The following is a 21,255-nucleotide window of genomic DNA, read 5'->3' on the forward strand; positions in this document are numbered from 1 at the left end:
TTCCCTATACTTCACAAAGGCTATCTCTTGGAGTTCTGAGTTTGTGTCACAAAATAAATAAAACAACATGGTAGCTTAGCAATTATTATAAAAGAATATAAAAGAATGAGAAGCACTTCAGGCTTCTACAGAATCAATGAGAGAAGCACTAAACAATGTTAATCTGAGGTAAGAGCAGTTCAGTATTTGATTCTGAATTAAGTGACAATATTCAAGCAAATGAGATGTCCTGTGGTACAAATAAACCACTGTTAAAAATTTGGAGTTTTGCTGTCACTATAATGCTAACAACAACTAGCATGCTAACAGTGCCCTAAGACCTGCCTTTACAATATTTAAGTACTGAGGCAACATACATTTTAAATAAAAAAACAACAACAAAATGGACAAAAATGGTTACAGCTGCTTTAACTATATTTTTATTGTGTCAGATTAAGTTTTGACTAATTCAGTGTTTGGATGTTTGTGTTGTCCCCCAGGCTGCCGGAGGGCGTCTCTGTGGAAGATGCTGAGTTCGGAGCGTGGGGTTGTGGACGAATGGCTCTCAGAATTCAAGGTAAAAATCTCACCAAACCGTAAAACAAGAGCACATTCAAGGTCTCATAAGTAGTCTGGACTTTTACTTTGACTACAACAGTGTACATACTGCTGTCTTTGAAGTATATGAGTTGTGTTAGTGGTCATATAGCTCATAATTCAGAGGAAAGAGTGTTGCAGACTGTGGGTGGGGTGGTGTGAGTCACTGTCCTCAGAGATATGAGATATTCCCATAGTACAGCCTTGGGACAGGGCAGGCACATCTCAGCACAGTCACGTTTCAAACATTAAGGTTGAATCACAATTAAAAGGTCACATGTTCCGCAGAATAAAATTAGCGATGGGCTGATTCTTGAGCTAATACCAATATCTGATGTTTGTCACGAGTTTATCACGATTCTGTTTACAAAGGCAAATCTGATGCACCGAGGAACTGGGAATGACACATGGCCACACAGAGACTGGGGTAGTGCCAGGAAAATATTAGTATCGAATATTGATATCGACTGGTACAAATGTTGAATACTTGAACTGATTTATTGCCCATCATTAAAGAAAATTAAGTTTTTTTTTAACTATACAACTGCACCGTTTGGACAAAATACACTCTTTTATAATATAAATAAGATCAGGTATTTTATAGTATAGCTTTGTGTATTTTATATTGACAAAATGTATATAATTTTGTGTATTTTGATATTAAAATGCTTATCATAAAACATTTAATGCTTAACATGTATATTGTTCCAAATAAAAGCCAACAACTAACCTCATTTACTTACCACTAAACCATGCTGTATGTTTGTTGCCCTACTTAACTCTTCTCTTTTGTTTATCTCTCTCTCTTTCCCTCCCTCTCCCTCCACCCCTCTTCCCCTCTCCTCTGTCTCCTCTCTACCCCGCCTCTCTCGTCTCTCTCCCGCTACCTCTCTGCCATCTCTTTCCCCCTGTCCTCTCTCTTCCCTCTCTCTCCCTCTCTCCTCCTCTCTTCTCTTTTCACTCTCCCTCTCTCCTCTCTCCTCTTTTCCCTCTCTCCCCTCCCTCTCTCCTTCTCTCCTCTCTCTCCTCTCTCTCCTCTCCTCTGCGTGTCAGTCCCTTCCAGAGACTCAGATCTCCAGTTACGCGGGCAGCCTCCATCACAAGAAGTCCCTGGTGCCCGCGCTCTACAGAGTCATCCAAGAGCCCAACAACGAGGTCAGCTACCACACGCAGGAACGCACACACACGCACGCACACACACAGCCACACACATACACACACACACTCTGCTCAGGTTTAAGTCCAAGAGAGAGGGAGCGACAATAAGAGCAATAGGATATTTTGCCTGGTTTTATTAAATCTGTCGTAAGATTGTTAGCACACTTACCTCACATCACAGAAGGTCACAGCTTGGATTCCTTCCACTATGAATAAAGAATTCGACTGAAAGTAATGTCTAAACTATTTCACTATTTCAAAATATCCTGGTTCACAAGTTTTGCTGGACAATTACAGACTCAGATTGATATTTTTCATTCAAAATGCAGGCACTAAAGGTACATTAAACAAGTTCTACACTAGAGATAGACTGGTATATCGATAGGCCGATATATTTATTGGTTGACATATTTACACTTTTTAGCGTGTCAGCTATCAGCGTTAAATCTCCAGCACAGGCAGTATTTTGTTTTGCCCGACCTGCCGCCTGAAAAGTAGACATAAAGGATTACTTTAACACTTTAGTGAGAAAATGGCACAAAACATGACTACACAGATCTCTTGTAGGTTTGTAGTTAAAATAAAAGGCTGTGGGTGAGTTTTTACTAAATTTTAAAAACATAATTTGTGGAAAATATTCCAAATCAGCCTAACATATCATTTCAAAAGTAACGGCAGAGCTTATCGGACATAGTTTTCTCTGGATTCTAAACTATCCATATGGCCATCGGCCATGGAAAAACCCATATCAGTCGATCTCTATTCTACCCTAGACGGCCCTAGATTTGATCCAATCAGAAGTAAAGAGTATCACCTTCTAAAATTTGATGATGCCATAATTTCAGATGGAGGGCAGGGGCATGTATAATTCTATGGGAGATTTACTGTTCTTAAAAGAAATATCTAAACTTATGATCCACAAATGTTTAATCTTATCATTATTTGTTAGAGATTGACTCAACAAACTGCCATATTAACATTTGCCATATTAAGACTTTTCAACTGGCAACGGTCGCATCTTTGGGGTTGAATAATGACACCACTTTCTGAAGCTATGCTGAAAAAAATCATTTCATTTTGTTTGTTTATCCTGACAGAGAGGATGTTAAACGTGCCAGTTTTTGTTTCATGTGGACCCAGTAATTAGAGATAGAGTTAAACAGCAAATTCCACCACAGAATTCTGGCCTGTTCTCCCGCTGTTTAAACTATAGGGATGTTTTGATATTGCGTGAACCATGACATGCTGAATTCGTCTATTTCCCTTTATTTTTATACTACCCTACAAAGGAAAAGTGCAGTAACTGTATTTTATCAAAATCGAGTCAAAACTAAAACGTTCATATCATCTGTTTTATTTAGTGACAAAGTTTTGTGGCTCAACTCAGTCTTTTCTTTGAGACATCTAGATATTAAATTTGCAGTAACTCAAAATTCTTCAGTGATACAAAGGAAAAGTGTAACTGCAGCTCAGAAAGTTCTAACTGAAGAATAAAAACGCAGACAGTGCACTTCTCTGTTGCTTTATTGGAGAGTTTCATACAACTCACAAATACTACATCATGTTTTTTTCTAGTTGTGAAAACTTGAATCTTTTACAATTCCTGATTCAACAAACTAACATACTTCATGTTTTTGGAGATAAAAGCTCCCCCGTCACTTTCTATACTTTAACTGTACATTCAGAGGTCAAAGTTAAAATCAGTGGGGATGATTGTGATTGATAAATATAAACTCAATCATATGGTAACACATAAACATGAATATTGCACTGTTGTCTTGAAAGGCGCTATGAAAATCCAAGGCATTATTATATAATTATTATAAATCTGAAACTAACAATAAAAATTGTGCAAATTCATCTGACAGACTTTGTTCATGTTTAAGCTCCCTGTCTAACTGCCCATATTGATACTTTGCAGCTGATGTCATGAACATTCCCTGGGGGAGTGATGTTGACTGTAAGCACTGCTCTGTCTAAAGCTCTGTTACTCAACGTAGAATTTAATTTGAGCTTTAATTTAACGCTGTCTGACCAGAAAGGTCTTTAGTTGGAACTACAATAGGTGAGCTGATTTGTGCTAGTAAACAAGTCTGTCAGACATAAAATTTGAGTCACAAGCTAGCTAACCTTTGTTTTTCATTTAGTCACACAAACCCTTTTTGTTGAAAATCAAACACCTAAACAGGACCATGAATGCTCGTATTGATCTCAGGCTCCTGGAAATATAGTATAGTTTGTATTGTCTATCTTAAAATTTCAGCAGTGGTTGCTAATGTGTGCATTGTGTCACGATGGTAACTGCGGAACATTTCACCGTTGACATACATGCAGAACATCACCCGCGTCATGTCACTGCAAAGTATCAATTGTCCAGTGCAGTGCTGACAGTAGAGCGCAGCCACACTAATGAGTCTGAACTGCTGTTTGTGCACTTCACTGACCGCTGGGACATACGAGCGCTGTCCGGCTGCTCCCCTGAGACTTTCAGAGTACAGATCCTATTTCAGTTACACTGTAAATACACACAACCGTTTGAATTAACTGTTGGGTCAGCGCTAGATAGTCAGCTCTGGAAGTACAGAAGTGATGACAGAGCTCTGGTTGCCATGGTTATGTGTAAACATCTGTTGCTATGAACAGGTCGAAAGAGTTATATATTTATGACTTGTTTACATTTTATTTTATGGTGTACGATGAGATAAGGCTTATTAGGTGACGCGCTAACACGTTAACTAACCTACATCATTTTCCTATGCCTAATCTTAAGAAACAAATTTTTCCATTGGACTTTTACAAAAAAAGTTAAATTAATATTAAAACTTTGAAAGCTTGTATATGGTAATGAATGACCACAAAACCTACAATTGTAGTATCTGTTTCTGAAACTTTATAAAACCGCTACATTATTAAAATATTTTGCCAGATTTTTTGGTTATAAATGTGCTTTTTGGGCTTAAAACAACCACGTTATGAATATTAGTTAGCACGTAGCTGATTAGCCTCTGCCGTGCCTTTAAACACTTTATTTTGAATTTAAATTGCCAATGTGGGACAGGAATATGTTTGCGTTGGTGCCTTTGCCCTCCAGCTTTGTTATGCTAAATTACTACATAATGTTTGTGTATGTTTACTTTTATAATAAATGGCCCTATATTCTGCTGAACTGATTTATGCGTGTTTTAGTAAACCTACAACATGTGACTGTCTTCCTCTTCAGTGCTTACTTTGTGCACAGAAAACAAAGCCCGAGTATTTACAGAATCAAAAGTACACTCCCAGAAGGTCACAGAATGTTTAACCAGTCTCTCATTCATTGACTGAGCAGTTATTTATTAACCACCAGATCAACGGCAAGTAAATATCCACTTCTCTATCTGTCATGTTTTCATAAATGTGCTCACTGTATCACACATATTTTTGTTCTCCAAAATGAACTCAGGATTATGTATTTAAACTGTGCTACTCTCCTCTTTATGTTATAGATAATAGATTTATCATGAGCTCCTACTGGTTTAAACTAAATACAATCACATCTGAACCTGGGATGCTATTATCTGTCATTTACTGAGGTGCAAACTGGTTTTAGTCATAGGATCTGACAACCCAAAGTGAGCATCTCATTCTGCTTTCTAATTAGACAATCTTAGTCAATTTAGACTAAATGAAGAACTATATAGTTGTTGTAGTAGCAGTAGTCGTTTATTTTCTTCAGTCATTAACTTAATAGGACTTGATCGAACATTTCTCATAAAACTCTGACTGAAGGGGTTTAGACTGAAACCACTTATAAACATCTAACCCTATTAACAAACAAAACATGTGCTTGAAATATATTTTAATTTAAAAAATAATCTTCTTTGAGTGAAAGACCTTATGAAATCTTAGAAGGGCAAAGCACTATCTGGAGAACATTCAGTTGTTCACATGTGCATCGTTTATTTAGGATTTTTTAAAGTACAAAATACAGTATAAACTTAATCACTTTTGCGTCATCTTTACTTCATATCTTAGGGCACATTTAGGTCATTAATCTGCACGTCTGTTTTAGAATAGTTAGGTTGGCCTTAAATGAAGACTTTTATTTCACAAACTGTCAGTAGACAAAACCCATCCAGTCTACATCCTCAGACATATGTGCTCTGTGGTGTAGTGCAGCACAGCAGACATACATTTAGAGGAATCAGCCTATAAAATAGATTAAAAAAATGAATAAATAAATGATGGATTGTGTGGTCTCTTATGATGATGAATGATAAGGATGTATTTAAGCCATCCCTTCTTCTGCAGACGTATAAAGAGACTGACCTCAGACTGTATTGTGTCTTGTGTGTCAGCTGTTGGAGCCTGTATGTCACCAGCTGTTCGAGCTGTACCGCAGCTCAGAGGAACGTCTGCGTCGCTTCACCCTACAGTTCCTCCCTGAGCTGGTGTGGATGTACCTCCGGCTCACGGCCAGCAGGGACCGCCAGAGCAACGGCTGCATCGAGGCTTTGCTCTTGGGCATCTACAATTTGGTGAGTCCCACTTGAAATCATCTTACTCAGAGCCTGGAGTAGGGCTGAGCGATGGGGTGATTAAAGGTTTATGTGATTTGAGTTGAGTCTGACAGTCTTCAATACGCAGCTCTATGCTCAAACACAGACAGACCTGCCCACTCCTCCTATTGGTCAGTCTCTATCATGCTCTGAATGAGTGACAGGTGGATTTAACCAATCACTGAAGTGTGAAGATAGCATTAGTAAAGGTAAAGGCGTTCTAAAGGTATTATGAATAGTTATGAAACAGAAATTGTGTTCTTACTTGACCCAATTCTTTGACCTATAAGCAAATCTATTACTGAAGTGAAGTGAGAATATTGTAGCACACAGAAATCCCAGATGCAGCACTTTCTAAATAATTATTTTATTAAAACTGAAATACTACTTAAATATATTTTACTTAAACTGAAATATGCCAAGCTCACTGACGACCTTTTTGCTACTATGTTGTTATATAAATGTAGATTTTTCACACTATAACTAATACTCTTATCATATACACTCACCTAAAGGATTATTAGGAACACCTGTTCAATTTCTCCTTAATGCAATTATCTAATCAACCAATCACATGGCAGTTGCTTCAATGCATTTAGGGGTGTGGTCCTGGTCAAGACAATCTCCTGAACTCCAAACTGAATGTCAGAATGGGAAAGAAAGGTGATTTACTGACTCACCAAAATTGGACAGTTGAAGACTGGAAAAATGTTGCCTGGTCTGATGAGTCTCGATTTCTGTTGAGACATTCAAATGGTAGAGTCAGAATTTGGCGTACACAGAATGATAACATGGATCCATCATGCCTTGTTACCACTGTGCAGGCTGGTGGTGGTGGTGTAATGGTGTGGGGGATGTTTTCCTGACACACTTTAGGTCCCTTAGTGCCAATTGGGCATCGTTTAAATGCCACGGGCTACCTGAACATTGTTTTTGACCATGTCCATCCTTTCATGACCACCATGTACCAATCCTCTGATGGCTACTTCCAGCAGGATAATGCACCATGTCATAAAGCTCGAATCATTTCAAATTGGTTTCTTGAACATGACAATGAGTTCACTGTACTACAATGGCCCCCACAGTCACCAGATCTCAACCCGATAGAGCATCTTTGGGATGTGGTGGAACAGGAGCTTCGTGCCCTGGATGTGCATCCCAAAAATCTCCATCAACTGCAAGATGCTCCTATCAATATGGGCCAACATTTCTAAAGAATGCTTTGAGCACCTTCAATGCCACGTAGAATTAAGGCAGTTCTGAAGGCGAAAGGGGGTCAAACACCGTATTAGTATGGTGTTCCTAATAATCCTTAAGGTGAGTGTATTTGGTACTTTCAGCAGGTTTCCAAATACTACATTTTCTGCAAGATACACACATGTAGCACATATCTGCTTCTCCTATGACAGTGTGTAGTGTGGGGAGAGCCCTGCTAATGGACGGAGATAGATTTCATCACAGGATTCCCCCTCAGGAGCACAGACCTATCAATGGAAAGAGCCTGATGTCCCCCAGTAACACTAGAGTATAGCCATGCATTATTTATGTATTCAGATATACAATATAGACCCATATAAAGCACATGGGCTGACCTGGGAAAGCACGCAACACAGCAACAACACATGAGGGCAGAATGTGGTATTATGTTAGTGAATATTGCAATAAAACATGGGAATAGTTTTGCAGTGTGCTTCAAGTCCAGTTGAAATGTAACTTTATATGTTAAGATCCATGATGTAGCTTTTCCAGTGAAGGGTCTGCCTCCTTCTTGTCTCCATGGAGATGGTATTGTTCTGTACAATTTAGACTAAGTGAAAAACAATATAACAAAATATGTAAAATGTCTTTAATTCAAAACTAACTGACTCTGATCTGGATTCAATTGTTCAATACTTCATGTACATCATTTGACGTTTCAACCATTGCGTGCATGTTTTACTAAATATATTTTGTCTTTAAGAATATAAAAAGTACAAAGTGTTGTTGAAGTGATAGTATGTATTTTCCTGGAAATGGAAAGTTAGCTGCATGGTTTCAGGAAAAAAGAAAGTTAAAACTATACTTCAGAACATTTCTATGGAGATAGATACATTTTATGTCAAACTGTGGAACATTATAGACAAAGGAACAACATTTCCATGGAGAAATGAGAGTAAGTTTTTCACTCCAATAAAAACATAAAAAACGGAAAAAAATGATTTTATTTTAGCAAAAAAATTACATACTGTGGCTTTAACTGACAATGTTAATAAAACCTTTTTTCTGATTCTGATTTACCTTGATTTGTGTGGTCCCAATTCTACACAACGCAATTTTTCAGACCTGTACTAAACTTTGAGCACACTCCTAAACCATCCCAGATACTTCAGAGAGCAAACTGCAGATATAATGGCGACACTTGTTCACGGGTGGATTGTAGAGGCTTAGCCATGCATCGGGCTGATTGGACTCAGATAATCAAGTATCAGAGTGAAAGAGCAACAGTAATCCCTGAGTCTTGTCTATCAGGCTCAAATGGGATTGAGGTGCACAGGGCAGGAGCAGACGTGTAATCTGGTGTGCTCTCAGAATGGCACCAAACGCGATTGAACACTAAATGATTATCAATGTGCCATATTCACTGTGTGTCTGTGTGTTTCTTTGCAGGAGATAGTGGACAAAGATGGCAACAGTAGACTCCTGTCCTTCACCATCCCCTCCCTGTCCAAGCCCTCCATATACCATGAGGTGGGTATAAAGTCTGGCTCTTTAGAATGCTCTTCGGACTAGACATGTCACTATTTATAACTATTTATTTTACTATGATTTGTGATTATAAATGACATTCTACTGTCTAAATAAAGAGCGTTTTTTATTATCATTGTGGTATCAGAGTCAACACTGAGCATTGAGTCTATTCCTTAACATCGAAATTTGAGTTTGAAATTTTAGTATAGTGACAACACTACCATAGCAAACAACAAAGTTAAATCTGTCAACTGGACAAATCTTGTAGGAGTGAAGACAGATTTAGATCTTCGTTGTTTGCTATGGGTCAGACCTGGACGACTGAGGGTCTACACAGACACAACACTACCATATTATCATGAGATTTTCAGAAGCATCAATAGCGTTTTATGTAACCTACATCATCCTCTAAGGGTGCATTGACAATATATTTCTTTGATTCAAAACAGGAATCCTTTGTGGAACAAAACCGAGAGCGGAACAAAACCAGGAAGTGAGCCATGTTCTGAATTTACATAATTCCTAATAAAATGAACACTGTTACAAAGCTAAATGGAATCAACAAACAATAAGCCTTCAAGCTAATGTCAATGTGAAAATATTCTTCCAGTATAGAGCTACAGGTAAATGTGATGACCTTTGAGGGCCTGTAACTCATAGAATGATGCAATTTTGCAACTTTGGTCCCCAATCAAACCAAGTCCTCTATCATTTGCATTGTGAATGCACCTTAAGACTGGTTTAGTCCTTAAGGTAGACTTGGTTTTGTCCTGTTCTAGTCCTGGTTCAGTCCTGATCTAGTCCAAAATTAGTTCTGAATTTAGTCTCGGTTTAGTCACAAATTTGTAAGCGTGAACACATCCTTAAAGTAATCCTTAGATTCATAGAACGGTAGTTACATTTGTAACTTTCACTCTGTACTGTAAATGCACAAGAGGACAGCCCTTATGATGCACTGTTGATTTAGTTGAATTTTGCCATTGTTTGCCAATGTAAAAAAAAATCCAAAGAAAACTATGCAAAGACTTAAAAATGGCTTAACGTAATGGTGACATGAAGAAAATTATGGCTAAATGTTCAAATATTTTTGTCATCTGATGAGAACAATAAAATGCACACAAGGAATGAGAGTGTAGAAGATCCAAAACATCACAATCGATTTCAGATCATATACAAACTTTCCATCAAAGAACAAAGCTGGTCTGTGTGGGAGAAGGCCAGGACTAAACATGTCACAAATGTACTTGACTACATAGACGAGTCTGTTAGACCAATAGTTAAAACAATGAGATGGCATTTAAACAGTGGTGGAAAGCGTAGGATACTGAAAGGTTCTATTCAAGTAAAAGTACAGTTACATGGCTAAAAATGTCCTCAATTACAAGTACTGCTGGCCCAAACTGTACTTAAGTTAAAAAAAGTAGGCATGAAAAAACTACTCTTAATAGAACTACGTTTTACTAATTTTTGTATAGTTTCAGAACAACCACTGTACAAAACTTGATTAAACCATTAGATCTGACTTAAGTTGAGACAGTTGTGCATTAGTAATGCTGTGCTCAGTAATTTTAAAATATACTTCAGAAAAATGTACTCAATTACAGTAACTTAAGTATTTGTAATTACTTTCCACTCGTGCTTTCAACTGTATTATCAAAATGAACAGTGTTTTGATACAGATATATAATGTAAAAACCCTAGACTCATGAGTGCCTGTGTGAGTGGGACATTAGAGTTCTGTTGCTCCTCCATGTGTTAAATGAGTTTTGTGTCGCTTGGAGGGAAACAGATCGTACATCATTCCAGTTTGTCCAAGCGAGATGCAGTGGCCTGTGACAGTTTCCTAATATAGGAAGTGCTGAGTGGGACCAACGGGACAAATCATTTCATTTTAATAAGACTAATGCATTTGGAAAGGGAGGTCTGCCTCAGGGCTGCAGTCACATTACTCTGTATTCAAATATTATACTGGTTATGTAACCATGTTGTGCGTTTTGTTCATCTTTGTATTAGTATATTTTAGCTTATTTTGGTCAAACATATTTTTTATAAATAGGTCTACTCTTGGACGGTTTTCCCGTCTGACTTCTACAGAGAGTATGTTGGCGGTGGTGATCATTATTTGAGTGATTTTAACTACAGTTGAACAGGGGTGTGCCAAAAATATTGACATATTGTGACACTAAATTTGGTAATACTGTGTTGATCATGGGTGACAGTAGCTCAGTTGGTAGAGTGATGATCTGATCTGAAGGTTGGCTCTCAACAGAAAAAACATTTGGAAAGCGGTCAAATCCACTGACCTACAGGTTGGCGGTGCCTTTCCAGCTCCCACAGATGAATGCTGTCATTGTATCCTTGGGCAAGACACTTAACCGGCCTTGCCCCCAGTGTCTGCGTACACAAGTGTATGAATATGTGTGTGAATGGGTGAGCGCTTTGAGTGGCCTGAAAGTAGAAAAGTGCTATATAAAAAATGTGACTATTTACCATCAATAACATGGGCTGCTATATCAATATGTCACCATGAGTTTTGTTTTTTGTTGTTGTATATATATATATTTTTTTTTTTCGCAATTTTTTATTCAGTGTTTAATTAAAGTTGGTGTCTTTCATGTTCAATTTTTGGAGGTAGTGGCTTGCAAATAATTTTCTTTAACAGTGTTCTTAAAAATAGTGATATCGCAGATATGTGTTGCCATATCGTGATATTGTATCGCGAGCCATGATCTTTTATCACAGGGACCTTATGATTATCAGCTCTACTATTCAAGAAAAGATGTTATGGTTTTGGGGGCTCTTTAGTATTACATTGTGTTCATTGTAAACTGTAATAGTGATCTAAAAACGGTTTAAAATCTTTCTGGTCAAAACTGCAACCAGCAAATTTACAGTTTTGAAACATTTTTTTTAAACTCTAAATGATCTGAAGTCTGAATTTTTTTCCATAGTCATAAGTAAATACAGAGCAGCGGGCGAAGATAGATAGGAGATAGGTGAAAATAGGAATTTTTTAAGCTCTCAAGCCTCAAAAGTGGGACAATACAGGATTATTCAAACATGCATGAATCAGTTGAAGTACAACTCTCAATAAGTTCATGATGAGGGAACGCCGTTACACAATGGTTAAAAGCTCTTGAAAGTAAATGTTGCATAATATGTCTCCTTTAAGAGCTGCACTGACTATTGGATGACCTCTCAGTGGAGCAGTTGACTCAAGTCTTGTTTTATCTTACAGCCGTCGAGCCTGGGCTCCATGGCTCTGACGGAGGGAGCGCTGTGTCAACACGACCTCATCCGAGTGGTGTACAGTGGCCTGCACCCTCAGAGGGAGACCTTCACTGCCCAGAACAGGTGCGGACATGGACTACAAATGTGGACAAACTAAATACTAAATGTGCTAGAAACATAAAATGACTAAACTCTCAAAAACCTTCTCCTCTGTAAACAACCAAAAATGTTAATCTTATAAAATTATCTAGATTAGGGGGATTATAAAGTCCAAAGCTAAAATTTTAGTAATGATCTTTTTCATTTAGGCTTGTTTTTAATCTGTTTTAGTTTTGCCAACTTTTTACCAGTTATTTATTTTATTTTGTTGAATTTCCTGTGTCAGAATTGTATCTTAAAGTCCTGTACCCGATTTTTTTTTATATGTATTTGAGCAAAATGTCTTTTGTCCCAGTACATATATATTGTATAAGCAGCTCTTGAGGTCAAAATAAGTGCTCTACGTGCTGTCTGCATCTAATTAGGAAGTGTTTTACTATCCGAGAATCAGAAAGTGCACGGTTAGCATTACCATAATGGCAAAACTCCGCTCTGGCCTCTGAAAGTTGTGAAAAGTGCTTATAAACCCATCATGGTGAATAATTCCTCTGATGCTCTGAATGCATTAGGTCAGTGAGGAATCATTTTGGACCATTGCAAATCCTTAAAAATGAACTGGTTATGTTTTTCCAAGACTTTTTTTTAAGACAGTGCCTTTAAAATATCAGTCATTTTTAGCAATGTTCATAACGGTTACAAATACAAACCCTTTGGTCCTTATTTTTGACAGCTGTCCTTCAAGCTAGTTTGACACTTCAGTATTGGGCTGCAGTGAATGAATGATAGTAGGTCTGTCATCATAACTCATTTTGAATTTTGATGTATTGCTAAAGAAAAAAATGAGAAAATACCACACCACAATAAGCAATAATACTGAAACTACATTATGACACTGAAACAATACCCCAAAGCAGGATAAGGTAGAGTATACTGTATTAATCCATTGTGAGGAAAATTCATTCTTCCATCCATCAACCAAGTGCCCCTGGGTCAACTTGTCAGGAACAGTTGGACCCATCTCCAGGTCTTGAGCTAGTCTTGATCAGGACTAACTTAGCTGGAGGGTTTGACCTATTGTTTTGGGTTGATGGGGGTAAACGGAGTGCCCAGGAGAAACCCACCCAGACACAGGAACAAACATGCAAAATCCACACTGAAATCAAACTCGAAACCATCTTGCTGAGGCGTGAGTCAGCTACAGTGAATAAATAACAGGAAAAAAAACACTTGAGTAGTTCTATGATATATACAGAAAGCTGCTTTTTTACACAAATGACCTTGCTATTTAACTGATATCTACTGAGTAAATCCTGGCTGGTTTGGTTTTATTACAGGGTTAACTCACACTTTCAAATAATTTCCCAGGGGCATTTCACTGTAAAGACGTAACCTCTACACACAGTCTGTATGCCAAAATCTATACAGTAGTTTATTTTTTATGGCACAGACTATTAAGAGTATTCGACTTTGTTCTATTGGCATATGTATTTAAGGTTGTGGGAACTGACCAACTAAAACATGTAAAGGTGCTGCACCTGATTTTGACTGGTTTATGTTAGATTTTTGCAGCGGTCCAAACTTATTCCTACATTTTCATTGCTAGCATCATAATTATTTATCACCATGAGTTAATACATGACTAACAACTTTGAGATGTCAATCATTCTAACAGCAAGTGAGCATTACTTTCTGGTTTGCTCACACTTTGTAATTAGATGCAGACAGCAGACAGCACACAGCGGTCTCATTTTGACCCTAAGAGCTGATCTCATAATATATCTGTATCTGTACGTGGCTGATTTTTTTTTTTTTTCACCAGATTCGAGGTGCTGTGCTTCCTGATGTTGTGCTATAACTCAGCGGTGGTCTACATGCCTCTCTCCTCATACCAGTCTGTCTGCAGAATGAGCTCACGGTAAGTACAGCAGGTCCTTAAGCGCTCCGGTCACACTGTGGTGCCACAAATAAAATGATAATGCCAGGGAAATACTGTAGATGTTTTATTTTTCCATACTGCTCCCTCTATAGGCACAGCAATTTAGTGTTGTGTTGTTGTAGCTACATATATTAGTAACGCAAAGGCAACCTGAGCATCGGAATGATTACATTACATTTCCAAATTTTTCTGGACAGGACCCCCCAAAATATCAATGCAGCTGACTCCAGATCCTTACTCAAAATTATTACCGCTGACTCCAAATAATTTCAAAGTGCCAAAATATGATTTATGTTGAGCAGTTTGTTGTGTTATTTGACCTGTTTTCACTTTCAGATAATGCTTTCTATTTAAACATTGATTAAGTACAATGTAATTCTTGTCTTATTATATCTTGAAAGCATCTCAGTGCTCCAGAGTGTGACCAGTTTGGGTTCAAATACGCTTAAATATTTGCCCGGTGCCACTAAAAATTTCCCTTGGGTGCCTGGTGCAGCTCCCTTCTCTTGTGTGCTCTCTCCTCATTATAAACGCAGATTAAATAGTATACAACATTTTTGAATTATTGTTTTAATTGGTGAAATGGGTGACAAAACAGGTGGAGCAAGTTCTCATCCGACAAACTTGCAAAGAAGCAGACTTAAAATTGGATCAGGACTTGGGTCACGGAGCATGATGTTTCTTAAGTATGCGGAAGTACAGGGATAGAGAAATGCCCCTTGGCTTCCTGACCTGTAACCTGGGAAATGAAAGCACACCATATCACTCCCTGGTCAAAGCACAGGTCACACTTGTGTAATAGTGATCAGATAATATTCTAATGTGTACTGTATCTGTGTGTCTCCAGGTTGAGTGTGTGTGGCTTTCCCCGGCAGCAGCAGAAGCTCTGGAGAGAACCGTGTAACCGCGTCCTACTCGACCCTGAGTTCATGGTTCAGATGCTCACGGCCGTCTATCACTCCATGTGTGTACACACTCATTTATTGACTTAACAGTTTTGTCTATATATATCCCGTTTGTTTAAACCTCCCTGCACAGTTTCTATGGAACCTTCTTTACAATGATAACTAAACTGAAATGTAAATTCATTCTCAATAGTGTGACAACGTTTTAGTCTTCATTTTTTTATGTAAATTTATTTTTGCTTTTAATGAAATAATTATTTTTAATTTTAGTCTAGTTTTAATTGCCAAACAGTAATAGCAAACTTTTTTTTAAATTTTATTTTAACTGATGAATTATTTTCTGTCATTGCTTTATGGAGTATGTACAGAGGTGATGTTGGACGGTGAGTTTGTTAATGGTCTGGTTTGGGGCTCTACTATTTATTTATTTATTTATATATTTATTTGACAGGGACAATGCAATCTGACATAGTTACAACATGAACATTGCAGCTGATGTGATGCATATAGAGTTTGTAGCAAAAGCTAATTCTCAACTCCCGTCACTATTGAAAAATGTGTTTGCTCAGTTTTATTATTCAACCAAAATATCAATATGAAAATGTAAGTCCGTAATATGCATTTCCTAGATAGAGAACATGCAGAGTGTGCCCATCACGTTGGCTTGTAGCCAGGGCCCAGAAATTGCTGTTTACAACTGAATTCATGTTTGTGTTGTAAATGGCAGATACAACGGAGAGTGGGAGATGGGACGAGAGGCACTGGAGGACATTCTGTACAGAGCCCAGCTGGAGCTGTACTCACAGCCACTACTGGTACGACCTCCAACACAAACTCAACAACAGGGCTCTGGTCTCAACTGGAGAAGCTTTGAGACTCAACTTCAAGCTGTCGTGATTCAAATTAATCAATCTAAGCTATTTATTTGCAGTTGTTTTTGGCAGTCCCGACTAGAAACACTGCTCTAAAATATACTAGGACATTTCACAAATTTGTACTGTGTTTTAATTGTTCAAACAAATTACATTGAAAAATACTGAATCTTGATTTTAAAACTATGAATTTCACTACAAAAAATATCTAGCTTTGTTTAAAATTTTACATTCTGTTTACTTGGATAATTATGGTTAGAATTAAGGTTAGAATTACTTAGGATATTCATAAATTATATTCATGACAATATGAATGACATTTGTTACTGATAATTTAGCTCAAAATAAGAAAACAAGCTGTAAGAATGCATGTTTTTCTGTGCATTTTGAGTAAAAAAAATTGCCTAACAGAATTAAGATTTTTAAGTATGCCATACTGTGAAACATTCCAAGCCAACTCATCTCCATGGAGCCAAGCATGTGATGGACTGTCTACCAGAAAAGTTCCATAGTTACACATACATAGCCCATTTACTAGTCCAGATATTTCCTAACATTTAAGACGTTTTTTTTTGTTTGCCAGCTGGCGAATGCCATGAAGAAGTCCCTCCCGGACAGCGCGCCGGACGAACCACGGGGGCGCAAGGTTCTGCAGGTGGAGGTGACCCCCACCGTCAGCCGCATCTCCATCTCTGCCATCACCACCGCCTCAATACGGCGCCACCGCTGGAAGAGAGAGGGTACTGCAGCCACTCCAATACCAATACTTTTACACCAAGAAATAGCAAAGACAGGGCATTTCTACAGTTTGTAATGTTCTTCTAAGCTTGTACCTCTTTTTGATCAGTGATGGCCCACTTGAAGGAGATCCTGGGTGAGATTTTTACATAGATGTTGTTTTGTTCCAGCAGTGGGAGGAGAAGCAGGCACCATTAGAGCTGGTCCAATGGTGTGTTTGACGTCAGTGCCTCTGTGTTCATACAGTCTGTCACTCACTGCTCCTCACTGCTTTTTCTTGTCTTGTTGTCTCTGTTCTCTCCAGTTATTGAGTGCAAAAGACTTTTGCTAGTTTTAGCGACAAACTTGTGACAAAATGGTGCCTTATACTTTCTTATAGAGACTTCACTGAAAATATCCTGCAGCAAACTAGAATAGATTCATTGAATTGGCTTTCAGTAATATTTCAAATTGTTGTAACTCAACAAGTTGTGGTGTCGTCAGACTACACGTCTCATATTTATTCATGGGTAGTTTTCATTGATAGTTTTCAGTGACATTTTGTCCCGATGAGGATTAGTTACTATGGCGATACACTGCACAAAAATGAGGAAATAGCTAGATGGTTTTAACAAACAAAAGTGTTTGTGGTACCAGTTTAACCTTCAACTAAAAGAGGACTGAGACTACGTGAAAACAGTTGGCTGATGCTAGCCTTTGATTTAAATGCTGTTTGGAAGGGACTTGTTTATCAGCACAAATCAGCTTTCCTGTCCTTGTTTCAACTAAGTCAGTTCTTTCTGATCAGACTGTGTTGAAACAAAGTTCAGACTAAAGTCTAATTTAAATAACAGAGCTTCAGACAGAGCAGTGCCTCCAGCTACATTTTAATCCCCCCCAAGGAATGTTGATGACATCACTTGAAAGGTATTGATAAACCTTGTCAAATGAACTGCCACTCCTTAGCAGAAGTCTTATGTATGCTGGGTCCGAGTGAATTCCCTGCCTCCTGTCAGGCTGCTCTACTAAAGCTGCATACGTCTCTTGTTGACTCCCAGATTGTTTTGACTACTCAAGCGAAGCCGAGTTGAGCCTCACCGTCAATCCTCCGACTAGTGACCAGCAGCCGGGCCCCTGGGAACGTGTCGGGGAGCGGAGAGGCCGGGCCCCCAGCCACCACAGCAGCAGTAGCAGCATCATTCCCCCCATCACTCTCGAGGGTATGAGGGTAGGGCTCCGGGCTCCAAGCGCAGGGGCCCACAGCACCGAGGGCCCCGCACTGTGGGCCCTTTAACCAGCCATCCTCCTCCTCTCCTGCTCCTGAGGGGACAGCTCCACCGCTTTACATGTGGCTGCTGCTGCTTCTACCCCAGAATACTTTAACCAGGGTTCCCACAAACAAGGGAGTTAGACTTCAGATAACAAAATGAACAATTATAGTTTTATTATAATCACTTATCTTCACCTTGTTTAGCTGTGCTGGTATAGTCTACAGGAAAGTTATTTTACAAATCCTGTCTGTTAAAAGTGAACAAGTCAAATAGTTTGAACGTAACCTGACTAACACCAGATTGATGTGTGTAGAATTGGTATTGCAAGAATTCATCTTGCTGTCAAGGTTAGTTTGAACTGGGAAGTCAGAAGGAACATTTCCACCAACATCCCAAAAGTGGACTGTGAGCTGAGGGCTAGAATGTTACTGGACAAATCTCCAGTCAACTAGGCTGTTATAAAAGGCAGCATTTGATTGCCTGGAATTTGAATTGTTCTAATAATAGGGTTATAATTACATATGAAACTTAGTACAGGGAACTTTTTTTCCTCTCTAAGAATTGTGGGAACCCTGCTTAACTCTTCCAGCCTGCAAACCCTGGTGTAGAAGTGACTAACTCTTTTGGGCTCTTTAAACTAAACCTCCTGGGTCTGACAGACCATTGTGCATGGGCCGTCATCGTCATACTGGTCATACTGGTCATACTGGTCTGCCCTCTCGCCTCCTACATCCTCCTGACCGTCCCCTTGTCACTCACTGAGCCCGGTGCAGCCTGGCCTTACCTGGATCTTTCATGTCTCTTCTATTTCTTTTTCAAATGTCTCAAACGTCTCTCAGACGTCATTCCTGGAGTTATTTTCCAGCTCAGTGAGTGAGAATGACTCCCCCATCATGCATGGGCCAATGCTACCGCAAACTCGGACACCCTCTGCCTTAAATGACAATCTTTTAATATTAAAACACCTGTAGGGACTTGGGCACATTGCCAATCTTACATAGGGAGAAGAAAATTGAATTCTGTCAACTGTGCAAAAGTTGGTCAAGAGACTTCTTCAGCCCCGACACAGCTCCTGTAAGCCACAGGAGGGAGGAGCTAACTACACAGAAACTAATACCTTACTGTAAACACCCTAGTTGTTTACAGTAAGGTATCTGTTATTAGTTCTGTCCATTGAGCTATCCTAAGGTGTGAACTGTCACCTCAGTCACATTTTGAATAATCATTCAGGGCCATAATGAGTGATCTAAAGCCTAATACTTTGGCATAGATCATGTTTTCTTTGTTATGATTTTGAGGAAGGAATTGTAAGTTGTCCTTAAAACCTCCATTTCTGTTCAGAGATAGTTAGTTTCAGTGTTGTTAGCTCCTCCTTTCATATACTTAAGGTAGTGACTTACAAAACTGAAGAAGCCTCTTGAATGAGTGGCAACACATATTGACTGCTAAAAACATTTGTCCAATTGACAGAATTCAATTTACTTTTGCAATGGAACCTACCGGGACAACTGAGGCATTGCATAGACATTATCTAGGGAGGGCTCATATCTCTACTGCCCATTTTGTCCTCTTGTCTTTGTCTGGACCATTAGCGTGCCATTTCTCTTGTGCCTGTAGTTTCAATGTATTTTACAATTATTCATTTAAAATAATTGTATTGTGCAAACCTTCTTTATGTGGAAATATTTTTTTCATTGAATAGTTGTTTTGTAAGCCACAAGTGCCATGTTTTCTATTTGGTGAATATCGCATACTCCTCAGATGATTGTGACTGAAATAGGTATTATCTATACAGTGTTTTGAATGGAACTATATTGTGCTTATATCATGAATATACAGCTGCTTTTTGGGCAGGTAAGTTGTTATAGAGCGTAGTGAAGGCAGATGTGACCTGTAGATATTAAGTATTACAGAGTTGTTAAGTGATGATGTCACTTCTGGGTCCAACCGGCAACTTCGCAGCTGAATTCTAGCTTTGTTTTTTAGCACTTTGCCACAGTGCTGTTTCTTTTTGACCAAACAAGAGACCATTACAAAAACGAATGCGTAACCACAAACTGTATGAAATATTTTTTTAAATCTCATAACTATGTATTGCATTACCAGTGTGTATGTTTCACCGCTAATGCTAACCTAATCTGTCTTCTTACATCAGCACTGTACACTTTCTGTCACACTTGTAAACATCTTAGCATTGCAACCGAAAAACGTTTTTAACCTGTGAGGTCTAGTTGCCATAAAAAGAAAAAAGAAATTGTAAACATGTCCACTATTTTCAGCTAATGTGCCTCAGACCCGGAAGTGACACTTAACAATCTTATAACACTATAGTAAGATTAACACTTGTCCCACTGATTTAATATGACGTCCAGTGGATATGGGAGCAGCATGTGTGGAGTGCATGTGTCCTGTCCCTCTCCCTCTGATGATGCATGACTGTGACAGAAAACAATACTGGCTTGTATCCTCTCCTAATAACCTTCTTTTAATTATACTCCCTTAACTTATCATTTTTATTTTCTTTTTCAGCATCAGGATAAAGTCATAAGAGATATCCCTGACAAATATAAATATCTACATGTGTAGATGGACTTTATTGAGAATATAATCTTCATGTGAGATAGTTTGACTAGTTTAGACATATTTACCTTTTAAAGATTATTGGATATGTTTTCACTTTGCCTAGATAGTTCCACAGTATGATATTAAACAAACAAACTACATTGCTGCCCTGTGATAGGTGAGTTGTGTAGGACCTATCACATGCAAACACTTCAGCTGGAACTGAACTAGACAGATTCTCAAGAGTTTGTGAACTCACATAAATTGGGAGAATTTGTCTTGATGTGGCAAGGCTAAAGTTTAATGCCATACTGTGGAATTTTCCAGGTTAAGCAATAACACCTCCAAAGAGACCAGCAGGTTACATAGTGCATCTTTTACAAATAAATGTTCTTTTCTGTATTGCATTTATTCAATTACAGTTTTTTTAATTTCCTTGCAAAACATGCATTCTTATTATGAGTGAGGTCGCCGCTCCACAGATCTGACTTATTGATATCCATGCTTGGCTCACCTGCTTGTGTTCATGGAGATAGATATTTTTACTGCTCTTGAACATTCCGTGCAAAACAATAGCATCTCCATGGAAACAAGCAGGTGATACCTTTAATATTCTGGAGCGTTTTAACTCTTGTAGATATTAATATCTATTGGTGAACATGA

General features: G+C 38.4%; 1 protein-coding gene across 2 annotated transcripts in view; it reads left to right on the plus strand.

The window, feature by feature from the left end:
• LOC117389701 (hyccin 2-like) overlaps positions 1-21,255 on the plus strand; it is a 55,883-nt gene that overhangs the window by 29,380 nt on the left and 5,248 nt on the right. The window contains exons 4-13 of one of the 2 annotated variants that reach the window (XM_033987417.2): positions 480-556; positions 1,630-1,731; positions 6,072-6,251; positions 8,919-8,999; positions 12,238-12,353; positions 14,149-14,244; positions 15,113-15,229; positions 15,898-15,985; positions 16,626-16,782; positions 17,818-17,979. In XM_033987417.2, coding sequence (XP_033843308.1) covers positions 506-556; positions 1,630-1,731; positions 6,072-6,251; positions 8,919-8,999; positions 12,238-12,353; positions 14,149-14,244; positions 15,113-15,229; positions 15,898-15,985; positions 16,626-16,782; positions 17,818-17,979 — 1,150 coding nt within the window. In that variant the 5' untranslated portion in view covers positions 480-505. The remainder of the gene's footprint in view (positions 1-479; positions 557-1,629; positions 1,732-6,071; positions 6,252-8,918; positions 9,000-12,237; positions 12,354-14,148; positions 14,245-15,112; positions 15,230-15,897; positions 15,986-16,625; positions 16,783-17,817; positions 17,980-21,255) is intronic. The other variant, XM_033987418.2, reaches the window with a different exon arrangement.

This window comes from Periophthalmus magnuspinnatus, chromosome 21 (genome assembly GCF_009829125.3).
Source record: "Periophthalmus magnuspinnatus isolate fPerMag1 chromosome 21, fPerMag1.2.pri, whole genome shotgun sequence".
Taxonomy (NCBI): domain Eukaryota; kingdom Metazoa; phylum Chordata; class Actinopteri; order Gobiiformes; family Gobiidae; genus Periophthalmus; species Periophthalmus magnuspinnatus.